At 45.4% G+C, this 16,867-nt stretch overlaps 1 protein-coding gene across 1 annotated transcript in view; it reads left to right on the forward strand.

Moving 5' to 3' along the window:
- RAB3B (RAB3B, member RAS oncogene family) overlaps positions 1–16,867 on the forward strand; it is an 83,067-nt gene that overhangs the window by 53,499 nt on the left and 12,701 nt on the right. The window contains exon 4 of the mRNA XM_007978763.3: positions 4,126–4,250. Within this exon, the coding sequence (XP_007976954.1) occupies positions 4,126–4,250 (125 nt within the window). The remainder of the gene's footprint in view (positions 1–4,125; positions 4,251–16,867) is intronic.

The raw sequence follows: 16,867 nt of genomic DNA on the forward strand, positions 1-16,867 counted from the left end.
ACTGTTCATTAAAACCTAACATGTGCTAGGTCCTGTATTGCGTGCTAGGGAAGCCCAGATGACCCAGATGAATCAGACATGGTTCCTGGCCTCAGGAGTTCACAGATGAGAGGAGAAGACAGATCCATAAGCAGGAATGAAAATATCATGTGATAGGCCTGGTGCAGTGGCTCACGCCTGTAATCCCAGCACTTTGGGAGGCCGAGGTGGCCAGAGCACCTGAAGTCAGGAGTTCGAGACAAGCCTGGCCAACATGGTGAAACCCCATCTCTACTAAAAATACAAAAATTAGCCGGGCGTGGTGGCACGTGCCTGTAATCCCAGCTACTCAGGAGGCTAAGGTAGGAGAATTGCTTGAACCTGGGAGGTGGAGGTTGCAGTGAGCCGAGATCACACCACTGCACTCCAGCCTGGGCAACAGAATGAGACTCTGTCTAAAAAGAAAAAAGAAAAGAAAACGTGTGCTAGGTGTAGTGATGAGGCGAGTCATCAGGGCTGTGGGAACCCAGCAGAGGGCTCTCTGACCCAGTTTAGGGAGTCAGAGAAAGTGCCCTGAAGTTGCTGACACATATGCTGCATTTTGTAAGATGAACAGGAGTTAGCTCGAGGGACAAATGAATAAGGATGTTCCAGAAAACGAGTACAGATGTGCAAAGGTGAGAAGGTAGGTGCGAGTATTGAAGGGCACAGGTCACGAAGGGTTTTGTGTGCTGCTATAAGGAGTTTGGATTCTGTCCCATAGATGATGACATATGAATTAGAAACCAACAGGTTCAGATTTGTGTTTCAGGAAGATTACTGTAGCTCTAGTGGAGAGTGAATCCACATAGCACTTCTCTATAAAGTTTGTCCCTGGGCTGAGCCGGGTGTCCAGGAGCACATACAGTCCAAGTTCATCAAGGCTCAATATACAATGGAAATCAGTACAGCACCCCAGAGTTGCAACCTCTGAGCAACTTATAGCTTTCCTCCGGGGGCACGATTCCCAGGAGAAGGGAGTCTGAGGGGAAGGATACATGAGGGGGAGGGCCAGGACCCAGTGTCCCTGCTCAGATGAGGATGGGGGAAGGTGGGACATCTGTGCGGTGGCTGTCCTTCAGAATCAGAGAGGCCGAGCAGGCCAGGCACACAGCAGCAGGGCAGGCCAGTGCTGGGCTCATCTCCTGCTCCCTTTTGCCCAATAGTGACCCTTTGAGGATTTCACTTCTCCCAGGGAGCAGTTGTCATAATTGTGTGAAGCTGTGTTGGCTTCACATACACAGCTTGAGCTGAGAGTGACCTTGTGGGCTGCCTGCTACACTACCCTGTTCTGACCAGCAGTTCAGGGTGTCATCAGCATGTCTGTCATTCCTGGGGGTCCGTGTTCTCCTTTTCTGCCTCTTGGTTATCCTCTTCTTCCTCCTTTCTGCCCCTTCCTTTTTAATAACTCTTTCTTCTCTCTACCTTGGGTTTTTCTCCTCTCCTTCCTCTGTTCTCTTCCTCTTTCCTTTACTCTCTCCACTCATCATTTTCCTCCCTTCCTCCCCTCTCCCTGCTCCTCTTCTCTCTCATCACATCTCCCCTGAAGTGTCTCCACACTGCCCATTTCCCTGTTGGCCTTGACCCCCTTCCCTTCCTCCCTCAGTCTCTGTTCATTCTGCCTCAGGAACACGGTGACTTTAACACCTGGTGATGATTCCTCCAAGAATAACCTGAGTTTGTTGCTAGTCTGGGAGCTGAGAGGAAATGGGGTGGGAGGAGGGAGGAAGATGAAAGAAAGAGTAGTGTCAGGCGCGGTGGCTCACGCCTGTAATCCCAGCACTTTGGGAGGCCAAGACAGGTGGATCACGAGGTCAGGAGATCGAGACCATCCTGACTAACATGGTGAAACCCCATCTCTACTAAAAATACAAAAAAGTAGCCAGGCATGGTGGTGGGCGCCTGTAGTCTCAGCTGTTCAAGAGGCTGAGGCAGGGGAGTGGCGTTAACCCAGGAGGCGGAGCTTGCAGTGAGCCGAGATCACGCCACTGCATGCCAGCCTGGGTGACAGAGCGAGACTCCGTCTCAAAAAAAAAAAAAAAAAAGAGTAGCATGGGAGATAAGGAGAGCTGGACCAAGTTACCTGTCTTGAGTCTGAAGACTGAGTGTCTATCTCTCCCAAGCCCTGGCCTTTGAGTTTTGTCTGTGGGTAACTTGGTCTCAGCCTCACCCCTACCTGCCATCCAAGCCCCGTGCCCAGAATGGGGCCTGGTTTCTTGTGGGCCCACAAGAAGTGGTGGTTGAGTGAATTCCATCCTTTGGGGGAATGGCTTCTCACCATAAATGAGAAGGTTGGTGGTAAGATCAGTAATAGGTTCAGGTTGCAGTTAGGGTTGAGTTGGATTGTCAGTGTCAGGGTAGAGTCAGATTCAAGATCTGCTTCAGGACTAACCATTCACTAGCTCGTTCATTTATCAGACATTCACTGACACCTTCTCTGCTTTGTGTTCTGTGCTGGGTATTGGCATCCCAAAGATAAATAAGCCAGTCCTTGCCCTCAGGGAGTGATAGAAATTCAGCCAAGTGTAATAGGTGCCATGGTAAATGTGCAGGAGACCAAAAGAGGAAGTAATCATTTCTACCTGATGGGATCTTTGGGGAATGTTAGGCTCATCTCCACAAAAAGATGTCTCCATAATATAAAAGAGTCCTTTTTTATTTCCTCTTAAAATTTTGTTTTTAATTATAGAAGTAATACATGCTCACTTTCAAAAATGTGAAAAGTACAGAAATTTGAAAAGTTGTTTTTTTTTGTTTTTGTTTTTTTTTTTTTTTTTGAGATAGAGTCTCACTCTGTCACCCAGGCTGGAGTGTAGTGACACCATCTTGGCTCACCGCAAGCTCTGCCTCCCAGGTTCACGCCATTCTCCTGCCTCAGCCTCCCGAGTAGCTGGGACTACAAACACCCACCACCATGCCCGGCTAATTTTTTTTAAAATTTTTAGTGGAGACGGGGTTTCACCATGTTAGCCAGGATGGTCTCAATCTCCTAACCTCGTGATCCACCCACCTCGGCCTCCCAAAGTGCTGGGATTACAGGTGTGAGCCACCGCGCCTGGCCGAAAAGTATTTTTAAAAATTCTTATAATCATCTTATGTGAAGGTAACCACTGCTGACATTTTGGTTTCTGCACATAATCATAATCCAAGGCTTCAGGGAAGGTTTATGAATCACATAGGAGGAGGTGGAGGCTAAGTGGATCTAGGGGAAGCTTGAAGAGGCTCCCCTCAAGGTGTTGTGGGATCAGCACTGGGCCCTGGAGGATGAGTTAGTTGTGGGGAAGGAATTCCCAGTGTAGGCAAAGGCACAAGCCATGGAAGAGCTTTTGGGGAATGAGTGAAAAGGTTGGGAGGCAGGAAAATGGGTAATGAGGCTAGAGAGGCACAGCATGAATGATCTTGAACTGAGGAATCTGGACTCGATCACATAGCTAGCTGGGGGCCAGAGAAGGCTTTTAAGAAAGGATACATTGTGATCAAATACCTGTTTTAGAAAGAGCTCTCTGCCCAGTGAGGAGAGGGATGGCCAGATATGGTAGAGGTGGACTTCAAAGAGATGGATGAGGTTTGCAGCTAGGGCTTAGGAGTCAGCATCTGTGACAGTCAGCAGGGACAGGTATCTGTCTGTCCTCAGCTGAATTAATTGGCAGTAACTTGGGTGTTGCTAGTCCTGTCGTAGAGAAACCATTTCTTCACACTTTGCAGTTTTCTTTTTGTCATAGGAGGGTATGTGTCTTGGTCGGATTGGGTTGCTATAAGAAAAATGCTATAGACTTGGTGGCTTAAATGATGGACATTTCTTTCTCACAGTTCTGGAGCTAAGAAGTCCAAGATCAAGTCTTCAGCAGCTCCAGTATCCGGAGACAGCCAGCTTCTTGTTGTATCCTCCCATGGCCAAGAGAGAAAGAGGGCTCTAGCCTCTTTCTCTTCTTGTATGGACACATTTATGAGGACTCTAGCTTCATTGACATAATTACATCCCAAAGACTCCACATCCAAATACCATTACACTGGGGATTAGGCTTCAATATGTAAATCTGGAGGTAGGGACACAGACATTCAGTCTAGAGGAATATGATTAACATATCTCTTTCTATCTCATTTTAGGGCTACTCAGATCAAGACCTACTCCTGGGACAATGCACAAGTTATTCTGGTGGGGAACAAGTGTGACATGGAGGAAGAGAGGGTTGTTCCCGCTGAGAAGGGCCGGCTCCTCGCAGAGCAGCTTGGTATGTACATGACACGTGTGTGCACGTGCGCAGGTGTACACATGCTCATGAGAGTGGGGTAAACAGGGCACGAGTGTGTTTGTATTTATGACACTGGTGTTGTTGTGAATTATGTACCTGTGTGATCTGTGTGTGTTGTTTTATATTTGTATGATGTACATATGGGCTTTGTGCTGTGAGTTTTAGATAATTCATTTTTGATATGTATATATTTTGTTATATGGAATATGTAAATACATTTTAAATTTATAAACTCTTTTTTTTACCAGTTCCTTCCACAAAGTACTTGAGATGTCTTATAAAAATTGTCACAGTACAATAAAAATAAATAAGTGAGAAAATTGGAGCAAAGGGAAAGCAAGGGTGAGGGAAAAATAAGAGGAAGCTAGGGTAAGTATTAAGTTCTTGGACACCTGCAAGAGTTGGGCCAAAATGTTGCCTTTGAGCTTCCTAGCAACCATTGCCAAGAGGGAAACATAATCAGTTACATGGTTTAGAGTGTCCTAGTATAAAAACAAACCCGTTATTCCAGAGAAGCACTCCTCTTCATCATCAACTGTAGAGCAGACTCTGTATGCTGAATGTGACCATGTCCTGAATATCAAACATCTTTCCAGCACTGAGTATTTATATGCTGTTCTTACAGTTTATCTCAATGCAAACTCATGCTTCTCACCAAAACACAATTCACAACAAAAGGAACTGTATGAAGGAACAAAATTATGTGGTTTGAGTATGTAGCTCATCGATGTCCTGACTTTTTCCAAGGTTAAAATATTTTGATCCTCATGCTCCTTTGAGGCCTAGGTGCCCAGACCTGTCTCAGTGGCCTCAAAGCAGAACTCTACCTACCTTTGCTTTTATTTTATGTATTGGGGTCCGGGGTAAGGTTGCCTTCCAAAAAGAGTTCCATGCCTAGGTTTGAAAGTTTGAAATCTCCCTCTAGAATAGATGTACTGCTTAGCTTTTAGCCAGTCTCCCTAAGTATATCTCACATCCTAAGTGTTGTAAGTATTGAAGAGTAGAGAGTTTAAAGTCTCTGATAGTTTCTGAAGAACAGATATGTGGGCTTACAGGTGGGTAATCTGTATAAAATACAAGTGTGAATTGTGTGTTTTATATATTTGTATTATGTGCATTATGAGTATGTGTGTGTCATATACTTTCTTCTCCCCAAGGTGGCCTGTAAACTGTATCAAACTGTAAGTGCTTAATAAACAGGGAGGTTGGGTCATCTTGGGCCTTGCTGTTTCTGCACTATCGCAGAGGTTCTCGGAGTCCAGAAAGTGCCTCCATGTGGTCCATAGAACAATAAGCAAGTGATGAAGCCCACACCTCGAGAACTTCAGATGGTCCCTTTAGGTTTTCAACCTGCAGTCTCCCTGGAGGCTCCCAGCACTCTCCCTGGACTGCCTATATTTCATCTGCTTGGAATGCTCTCTTCTACTCTCCATCTTCTACCCTCATCCAGCTAGTGAGCCCCCACTCGGCTTTCAAAACAGCTCGCACTTCACATCTTCTATGAAACCTTTCCTAGCCCCCAGCCAGAGCTCTTTATTTGTTCCCTCACTTAATGCACCCCACACATAGAAGAGTCACAGTACCCATCATACTTGGATGCACTCATTTACTTGTCTGTCTCCCGAAAGTTCCTTGCAGACAGGAAATGAATCTTGTTTGTCTTTGTGCCTACTGTGCCTAGCATACGGCCAGACACGGAGGATGCAAAAATATGTTTTGATTAAGTTTATGATGTTAAGTATTTGGGTTCTTTATTTTATTGTCCAGTGAAGACTTCCTGCATGCCTACTCTGTTCTAGGCCCTGAGCTGTGAAATAGGCAACATTCCCTGGTCTGAAGAAGCTCGATCCAGTGAGACAGCCCACAGTAACAGTCATAGTCCAAGTGGTCAGGGCTGTGACAGAGGGATGTTGGGGGAGCATAGAGGAGGAACCTGATTCTCCTGGGGTCAGAGAACATGATGCCCAAGTAGAGTCTTGAAGATAAGTAGGACCAGTCAAGTGAAGAGGAGAGTTAAGGGCATTCCAGGCAGGGGCATAACCCTGGCAGAGGCAAGGAACAGCCTTGTGGGTCAGGGAACCATAAATCACTGGATGGTGTGAGTCTGGAGTAGTGTTGCCCAAAGAGGGGACTCGTGCCACTGGAATTGTGCAGGATGATTTTCTGTATTTATTTTCTAATACATATTTGGATATGTATTAGAAAAAAATATACCAGCTTGCCAAGCCCTTCTCACTGAGATTTTTTTTTTTTTTTTTGATATGGAGTTTCACTCTTGTCGCCCAGGTTGGAGTGCAGTGGGGCAATGTCAGCTCACTGAAATCTCTGCCTCCAGGGTTCAAGCGATTCTCCTGCCTCAGCCTCCCGAGTAGCTGGGATTACAGGCACTCACCACCATCCCTGGCTAATTTTTTGTATTTTCAGTAGAGACAGGGTTTCATCATGTTGGCCAGGCTGGTCTCGGACTCCTGACTTCAGGTGATCCACTCGCCTGGGCCTCCTAAAGTGCTGGGATTATAGGCATGAGCTACCGCACATGGCCATTCTAAGATTTTTTTAAAGGTGAATTGGTTAAACACTTATTAGGTGCTTACCTCGTGTCAGGCACTATTTATTCTAAGTGTTTTAAAGTATTACGCATCTAATTTAACCCCCCTAAAACCCTCCAAGATATGTTCTTTCCTTATCTCCACATTTTTTGTGTGTGTGTGTGTGTGTTTGTCTGAGTGTCTGTCTGTCTGTGTGTGTCTGTGTGTGTTTAACAGATGAGAAAAGTGAGGCACAGAGAAGTTGAGTAACTTGCCAAAGTCACACAGCTAGTAAGAGCATAGAACCAGTATTTCAACCCACACGGTAGTCTGGCTCCCAGAGCCTGTGCTCCTAACCAGTTAACTTCACTACACAGCATATGTGGTAATCATAGCTAATATATATTTAACAAGGCACTATGTGATATGTTTAGCATTAATTATCTCATTTAAGTCTGTTTATAAACCTTCAAGGTAGGTACTATACAGCACGTCCAAAAATGAGATTCAGAGAGGTTAAATAACTTGCTCAAGCTTATACCATTAGCAAGTAGTGGAGTCGTATAAACCTATCAAATGTATTTAGGAACACGGATAGAACACGTGAGATTAAATCTTAGTGCAGTGTTTTTAGGAAGGCACTTGAAGACAACCTTAATTAATTGGTTAGGTTTGGGCAGGTCAAGGTAACCCATCTCTGCCCAACTCAACTCCCTGAGCTTTCTGCTATTGATCACCAGAACTTGCCTATTTACATGTTTATCTCTCCTCCTAGGCTTCTACTGCATGGATTGTGTCTAATTTGTTTCATTATCCTAAGGACCCAGCATAGGGTAGATATTCATTAATACATTTTACTTATTCAGTGAAAAACATTTATTGAGCACGCTGAGCCAAGTGCTGCCCTGGCACTTAGGATATAATGAATGATGAACAAACTGCTGCAATCCTTACTGTCATGGAACTAATGGGGAAAGAGACATTAAACAAATACTTATACAAATATTAATTAAAAATTGTGTAAATAAATGGGTAAACTGTATGGTATATGAATTATGGCTCAATACAGCTGTTAAAATTGTGATACGTTCTACTTGAGTTAGGACTCTTGTTATTGCAAGTGATAAAATCACAAATCAAACTAGCTTTAATTAAAAAAAATAGAATTGGCTGGGCACAGTGGCTCAAGCCTGTAATCCCAGCACTTTGGGAGGCTGAGGTGGGCGGATCACTTGAGGTCAGCCTGGTTTGAAACCAGTCTGGTCAACACAGTGAAACCCCATCTCTACTAAAAATACAAAAATTAGCTGAGCATGTAGTCCCAGCTACTCGGGAGGCTGAAGCAGGAGAATTGCTTGAACCCAGGAGGTGGAAGTTACAGTGAATCGAGATCACCCCACTGCACTCCAGCCTGGGTGACAGAGCAAGACTCCATCTCGAAAAAGGAAAAAAAAAAAGAGAGAATGTATGAGCTCCTGTAACTGGGAAGTCCATGAGACCCAGGGTTCAATTGCACTCTCCATTTCTCAGCTTTACTTATCCCCTCAGCCTCCTTCTATAGCCAGACTCTCTGCATGGGGAGTTAGAGGGATGATGGCAGATTCATGGCTTCCCAATTCCTGCGAAAAGAGACCTTCTCTCTCCCAACCACTATGTATCAATAGCAGGGAATATTATGATTGGTCACCTGTGAGTCATGTGCCCATCCCAGTGGCTGCAGGAGGCAAGTATGGCAACATAGTCCTAATATAACTGTTTAAAATGGTGGTTTCCTAAAGGAGGGAATGAAGGGGGCAGATAGAAGTTAACGTAAGTCCACCACAAGTGCTATGAAAAAAGTGCAAGAGAGAAACCTAACTTTAGGCTGGAGAGTTAAGGTTTTCTGAGAAAGTAACACTTAAGGTGAGAACAAAAGGATGAGAAAAAGCTAGCCAGGCAAAGAGTAGAGTGTGGGGAGGGGCATGTTCCACATCAAGAATAGTCCCAATGTGGGTTAAAGCGTGAAATATTCATGAAATTGAAAGAAGGCCATGGCACAGGGACTAAATAAGGGAAAGTAGCATGAGATGAGGATGGACAGATGAGCAGGGATCAGAAGGTACAGGATCTTGTAGACCATGTTAAGAATTTTGCCAGGATATGATCAGATCTGGGAACAGTGATGGGGGATGCTCAGCCTCACCCAGTGCCTACCCCTCTGCTGTCTCAGGTATTAAGTCAGTTTCAGTAGTGTCTTTGCCAGTGCAATAATGCCATTCTCTGCTTTATGGGATCCCTCCTCAGGATTCCCTTTCTTGTAGCTTTTCCCAGCTCACTCAGTCAAGACTATTGATATGGCTAATGATTCGTGTTTATTAAAGCTGTGAGGTCCGGCTTGGTGGCTCACGCCTGTAATCCCAGCACTTTGGGAGGCTGAGGCGGGTGGATCACCTGAGGTCGGGAGTTCAAGACCAGCCTGACCAATATGGAGAAACCTCATCTCTAGTAAAAATACAAAAGTTAGCCAGGCGTGGTGGTGGGTGCCTGTAATCCCAGCTACTTGGAAGGCTGAGGCAGGAGAATCGCTTGAACCTGGGAGGTGCAGGTTGCGGTGAGCAGAGATTGCACCATTGCACTCCAGCCTGGGTAACAAGAGCAAAACTCTGTTTAAAAAAAGAAAAAAAAAATGCTGTATGTGGTCAGCCTTCCATATCCTCAAAGTTCCTGGGACTTGGTTGAGATCATATAGATGATGAGGCAGATGGGTGTTTGGAAGAGTAGAGGAGTTTTAGGGACTTTTATTTCAGGAAGCATGACCTTTTAGGGTTCTGCCTCCATGTGCCCCTCGGAAAGGGGCTTCTTGTCCCTTTTTCTGGATCTGATTGGAGATCCGGCCAGAACCCAGGGAGGCTAGTAAAAGGGAAAGAAATGTTTTTCTGCCTACAAAGGAGGGAGAGACCATCCACAATATAGTTTTTTGTTTTGTTTTATTTTGTTTTGAGACAGGTCTTGCTCTGTCATCCAGGCTGGAGTGCAGTGACACAATCTTGGCTCACTGCAACCTTCACCTACTGGACTCAAGCAATCTTCCTGCCTCAGCCTCCTGATCCCAAATAGCTGGGATTATAGGCATGGATTATATACCACCATGCCCAGCTAACTTTTATGTTTTTTGTTTGCTTGCTTGCTTTTTTGGTAGGGACGGGGTTTCACTGTGTTGCCCAGGCTGGTCTCAAACTCCTAGGCTCAAGTGATCTGCCAGCTTTGGTCTCCCAAAGTGCTGGGATTACAGGCATGAGCCACTATGCCCAGCCCAAAATGTAATTTTGAAACACACACATACCATCATAGTGTAGTGGGAAAAGCATGCCCAGACTAGGAGTTAGGAGATTCAGAGTTTTATCCTGCTTCTGCTACTACTTTACTATGCAACTTTGAGCATTGCATTTGCTGTCTCTGGGTCTCAGTTTACCGATCTGTAAAACATGCAGTTTGGATTTGTTGCATAGGAAGATCTGTTTGGCCCTATCCCACTTTGATTCTGTGATTTCAATTTACCCAATTCCCCATTCATCACTCAGACCCCACAGACCCTCATACACTTCCTTGTTTATTTTAGGTGCTCAATAAATGTGTGTGTGTGTGTGTGTGTGTTTTCTAGATTGAGATCAACTATAGGAACCTTGCATCATTGAGTCTGGTTGCAGAGAAAGAAAGGCCTGGTTGGCATTGATGATAACTAACAGTGACTTAAAATTCACAATATGCTTTCATGAAAATCCTCTTGTGACCTTTGCTGTCACTCCTAGCATGGAAAGCTGCATTATCATACTATAGTAATACAGTATCTGTATTGCTGTATAGTACATAGTATATTATCATCAGTACAGTAAATCAGTGATTTTCTGGATGAAGAAGCTGAGTCCAGACCACTTGCATTTTCTTGCACACAATGAGCTGCGCCACACTTCTGTGTCTTTATTTTCCCACTCTAAGGTTATGTAACTTTTCTAAGCTATGTAAGTATTAGATGGCAGGCCCCGTACTCAAACTCAGACTTTGGACTCAAAATCCTAATGTCACATCATCCAATGGTGTTTTTCCAAAAACCTGTCATAGTTTCTCTTCACATTTCCACCCTCAGTCACAAAGTTGGTGAGATTGCTTTAGATTATGCTGTGGTAACACACACCCTGAGTCAGGAGCTTAGATAATAAGGGTTTCTTTCTCACTCATTCCATACCAACTACAAGTCAGCTGCAACTCTGTTCCATGCATTTTCTTACTCTGGGGTCCGTTTGGGATGGCTCAACCACACAAAGCCTTTTAAAGCTTCTTTGGGACTTGGATCACATCACTTCTGCCCACATCCATTGGCCAAAGTAAGTCACGTAATCAAACTTGATGTCGATGGAGTGGGGAGACGTATTCTTCCCACAAGGAGGCACTGCAAGCTAGTGGTAATGTGGAGGTATAAAATCTCTTTCAGGGAAGGCAGTTTACAGTCACTGAACACATCATGGACTCTGGGGGCACAGAGGTGAGTGGGTTCCCTTCCCTCAAGATACACACTGACTAGGGAAACAAAATTGTAAACAGATAATTATAACCTTCTTTGGGTCAATGGCTATGCCGGTCCTCAGCCTGTTTGCTATTATTCTTCATCCTCTCCTGTTCTTTTTCCTGCAACCTTTTCTGAGGGGTTGACCTTTGCAGGCTATGTTTCCCAGGCTCCTGTGATAGTAGCTTCTGGCTGGGACTAGCCAAGGGAAGATATTGGCAGGTGATTGGAGATGCAGAAAAGGGAGAAATCCAGGTATTTTCCCCCTGCCTCGGCTGGTCCCCCAGCAGGGGCTGCTTCTCTACTGTGACTCCTGCTCTCATGGTTCCAGCTTCTTTTAGCTCTAATACTAGTATTTTTTGCTTTTGACAATCTCTGGGTTTCCTCAGTATTCTGTTTAGCTTCTTAGTTCTTCCATCACCTATATAAGCAATTCCTTCTGGTTTAAAGAATAGTTCCCATTTTTCTGGTTGGAGTCTGACTGAAACAATCACACAAAGTGCCATGAGAGTGCAGGGGAGAGAGACATTGTATGTTCTGAGTGGTAGAGGTGTTGTGGGGAAGAAAAAGTGAAGCTTCTCTGGGATCAGTAATTCCACAGGTGAGTAATGAAGATGATTAGGAGTAGGAGCTAGAGATTAATAACATGAGCAATGGCACAAAATGACGAAGCGCTGGTATTTCTGGAGCATAGTGTGAGCCAGGAAGATGAAGCTGGGGAAGTAGAGACCAGGCCATGCCAGGTCTTGGGTGTTCAGCCAGTGAGGCTGGATACTAAATTGATCAGACCTCTTTAAATTCCAGTGACACAAATCCAAGTCAAAATAGCTCAAGTTACAGGGACAGGTGAATAGCTGAAGCAAAATGGAAGAGAAGGTTCGTCCAAGGTGGCGGATGGATTGTCCACATGACACTCAAAGTTCCTGAGAATGAAAACAAGCCTTGAGTAGAAAGGAAGACAGTGAGTCCCACTGAGCCCAAATCATCAGTGACCAGAGGATGTGAGTTGAATGTTGATAAATGACAGAGATGAGGCAGTGTCAGAGCAGGATGGAGAAGGGATTTGAACTGTGGAGGAGACATGTTCTGGAGTAGTGTTGGGATGAGGAGAGGTGAGTTTAGCTGGTTGCAAGTTTCTGAATAGAATTCTGAGGTCAGCTGGGCGCGGTGGCTCAAGCCTGTAATCCCAGCGCTTTGGGAGGCCGAGACGGGTGGATCACGAGGTCAGGAGATCGAGACCATCCTGGCTAACACGGTGAAACCCCGTCTCTACTAAAAAATACAAAAAACTAGCCGGGCGAGGTGGTGGGCACCTGTAGTCCCAGCTACTCAGGAGGCTGAGCCTGGAGAATGGCGTTAACCCGGGAGGCGGAGCTTGCAGTGAGCCGAGATCCGGCCACTGCACTCCAGTCTGGGCGACAGAGTGAGACTCCGTCTCAAAAAAAAAAAAAAAAAAAAGAATTCTGAGGTCATATTCAGAAGCAGGCAGTGTGGATGCAGTCTATGGGTCTGTGACAGCTGCCTTTGGACACAATTGATAAACATCATTTTTGAGGGGTGGGGGAACATCTCAGATTCGGTTAGGAACTGAGCCCCATTAAAGACAGCAGAAATGTCGTCGTTTTGAAGCCAATTAGGAGGAGAAAAGGACTGGGGGCTAGTCTGGTTAATTGGTTGTCATCTTCCTGGCCTCATTAGATTCTCAGCTCCTAAGAGTCCTTATTAATGAACCTGAAGAAAAGGTTACCTATGGACCTACTAATGAAGAATATTTCAGGAATCTGGCAGTAATTGGGTGGGGTGCATTTGGGGTTATTCTGCTAAGCAAAAGAGGCCCTTGAGCTGGCTAGACCCATGAGTTGGTAACTTGAGTCAGAGTTCTCACACTCCGGGTACCTTTGAGATGACAGTAAAGACATCTCCTTGGCATGACACAAGAGCTCCCCCTGTTTGGCCCCCTATTGACTCATCTCTCACCACTTAGGATTTTCTGCTCTAAGGATAACAAACTGCTATGGCCCTTTTGGCATAGACCAAGGCTGATTTTGCCCCCTTATCTGTGCTGTATTCATGCTGTCTCCCCTGCCTGTTGTGCTATGCTAGACATGCCTGTGCTCACACATACACTCACAGTGACGTGTCTTTGTCTAGCTGATATCTGCTTAAGCATCAGCTTCTCCAAGAAACCTTCCCTGGTCTCCAGGCTTGGTTAGATGCTTTCTGTGTGCCCTGACAATCTACCCCGGCTTCCCTCCATTCCAACACTTATTACCCTGTAATATTGTCAGTGTGTCTATCTTCCACACAGACTAGGGGCTCCTCAAAGGTAGGGGCTGTGTCTGATTCACCTCACTGTCCCCAATGCCCAGCACAAGGTCTACCATGCTCATTGAGCTGAGCTTTCATGACCCACACTATCCATATCCCCTCAACCACACCCTCCTTGCTCGTTCCCACCTCCTTAATTCAACTATTCATTCCACCAACATTCACTAAGCACCTACTCTTCTAGCTGGTGCTGGGACTCAGAATGACATAGTTCCTGTTTGGGGAAGCTCCCTGTCTATATGGACTTCTGCCATGCAGTGTAAAAAGTGCTATGGCAGGAGGAAGCACAGAGGAGAATGAAGATACCATATGTAAGCTGAGTCCTGAAGAATGAGAAGAAGTTAGGTGAAGAGTTTTGCTTAATTCTTTTTAGTGTAATTTATTTGTGTATTCATTTATTTATTTATGGTCTGGAACACCTGACCTTAAGCAATCTTCCTGCCTTAGCACCCCCAAAGCACTGGGATTCCAGGCTTGAACCACCGGCACCTAGCCAGTTTTGCTCAGTTTTGACCTTTTTTTTTTTTTTTTTTTTTTTTTTTTTTTTTTTTTTTTTTGAGACAGAGTCTCACTCTGTCCCCCAGGCTGGAGTGCAGTGGCACAATCTCAGCTCACTGCAACGTCCCCCTCCCAGGTTCAAGCGATTCTTCTGCCTCAGCCTCCCGAGTAGCTAGGATTACAGGTGTGTGCCACCACACCTGGCTAATTTTTGTATTTTTAGTAGAGACGGGGTTTCACCATGTTGTCCAGGCTGGTCTCTAACTCCTGACCTCAGGTGATCCACCCACCTCAGCCTCCCAAACTGCAGGGATTACAGGCGTGAACCACCGCACCTGGCCTGAGTTCTGATTTTAAAGGCTCACATCCTCACTAACTTCAAGAAGCTTCCTCCTCCTCTCCTTCCCTGCCAGCCTCTCCCTCTCCTGCATCCCTGCATGACCCCTGGTTTCCTCTACTTGGGTTAGAATGTTACAGCTTGTTCTGTTGCTGTTCCAACTGAGAGTGAGACAAGGAGACATAAGGGATAGACCTCTGGCCCATCTCTGAGTCTCAGTTTTCCTGTCTGCAAATTACAAGTGATAACCTTTACCTTGCCCCACCCCACTCACATGATTGCTTTTGTATTTGTGAACTGTTAATGTGAACTGCAGATGTGAGAGACTGATGCCTTTATTAGTATTTCTTTTCTACAACTATAATTGATCTCCCTGTGTCTGTATCTCTAACACTCAACACAAGACATGACACAAGGTCAATGTTCAATACTCGGTGGGCCAGGCACTGTGGCTCATGCCTGTAATCCCAGCACTTTGGGAGACCGAGGCAGGCAGATCACCTGAGGACGGGAGTTCCAGACTAGCCTGACCAACATGGTGAAACCTCATCTCTACTAAAAATACAAAAATTAGCCGGGCATGGTGGGCACCTGTAATCCCAGCTACTCAGGAGGCTGAGGCAGGAGAATCGCTTGAACCTGGGAGACAGAGGTTGCAGTGAGCTGAGATTATGCCGCTGCACTCCAGCCTGGGCGACAGAGCAAGACTCTGTCTCTCAAAATAAATAAATTAAAAAAAAAAAAAAAAAAAAAAAGACCTGGCTTATTGATTGACCCTAAGTGATGAAGACAAAGAGATTTTCCCAAAGGCCCTGGGAGACAGTAGAGGTTCAAGGAAGCTGGGAGTAAGGTGGGCCAGGAACATATAGGAAAGAGAATTGCCATGTATTCGCGTGCCAATCATGTCATATACTTTCATGGATTTAATTTTCATTACTATCCTATGGAGTAGGTAGTATTCACCTCATTCCACAGATGAGGAAACAGAGACTGGGAGCAATTAGGCAACTTGCCCAAGATCACGCAGCTAGTAGCTGCCCTCTGTACAATGTGGCATGTCCTCCCCTCAGTGCCACTTCCTCACAAGGGATTTGTATCCCTGGCCTTGAACTGTGTCCTCATCTTCATCTGAACTGAAAACCTATTTACTTATTTACCTGTCTGCCTCTTTACTAAATAAGCAATACATTCCCCGCACCTCCCCAAACACTGCCACTTGTGATAAGGCAGTCAAAGACTGGGTAGTCAATTTTTGTGATGTTCATACAGGAAAAACGATATGCTGGAGGGTCTCTGAAGCTGACTGGGTTTCTATGGCCTGAGGATAATGAGCCAGCAGCTGCCTCCTTCATCACATGTCCACAATTAGCAGGCACTTCTGCCGCTTGTCTTTCTCAGGTCAGGAAATAGGCCACGGGAAAGGCTGTCAGCTGGAGGGGTGGGCTGGCAGGAACGGCGTGTGCCTTCCAGCCAGAAGGCTGGGAAAAGAGGGGCTTTGTTTATACCTGGTCTGCTTCAGCCCTCTCTGTGGACAGTGGAATAATAGGGAGAAAGAGGGAGGGGGAAAGAGATCCCTCCTTTGTTAGAGAAGATGATAAAAGAGGGAGAAAGAGATGGATAGGAGGTGGGAGGAACAAGTTGAAAGAACAGAAAGAAACTGTCTTTATAACAGGCCACTTTTTTACAGCAATGTATTCATCATCTCACTCACTCCTCCCACCTGTTCTTGGTAGGAAGCCACTGTTGTTTTCCTTATCTGACAACAAGGAGTCTGAGAATTAGAGAGGTTAAGTGAGCAGAGGTGAAGCGACTTGCCCAGACTCAGATACTGTTAGTTGGATTAAAGCAGAGGAGGTCGAAGACACTTGTAAAGGAAGAAAAAGGTATAATCAGGAGAAAAAAAAAAAAAAAAGCCAAGTGAAAGAGAAAAGGGGGAAGAAATGAGAGGCAGAGCTGTGTGTGGACTTTGCAGACAGCCAAACCCAGGTCTAAACCCAGTTTCCGCTGATACAGCCACATGACTGTGTGAGTTATGCTGTCCCTCATATTCTCATTTATAAATTGGAGATGTTATTTACCCAACTGGTTATTGTGAGGATTAAAGATGATATCAGTAAAGCTCCTAGCATAGTGTCTGGCATATAGTAGTTGCCCCAAAGATATTAGGAATCCCAAGGAGAAAGTGCAAGGGACACAGGGGAAAGGCTCCGAAAGAAGGGAAAGAGGAAGGCAGACAGACAAGAGAAGTGGGAGAGGGCCAGGGACTGATGGAAAGTGCCACTTTTGCTTCTAAGGGCTGCCACCAAGTTGACCAAGATTCCTCGGGTAGAAAGCAGCCTTTTTGAAACAGGAGGGCCTTTGCTGT

This window comes from Chlorocebus sabaeus, chromosome 20, assembly GCF_047675955.1.
Source record: "Chlorocebus sabaeus isolate Y175 chromosome 20, mChlSab1.0.hap1, whole genome shotgun sequence".
Classification (NCBI taxonomy): Eukaryota; Metazoa; Chordata; class Mammalia; order Primates; family Cercopithecidae; genus Chlorocebus; species Chlorocebus sabaeus.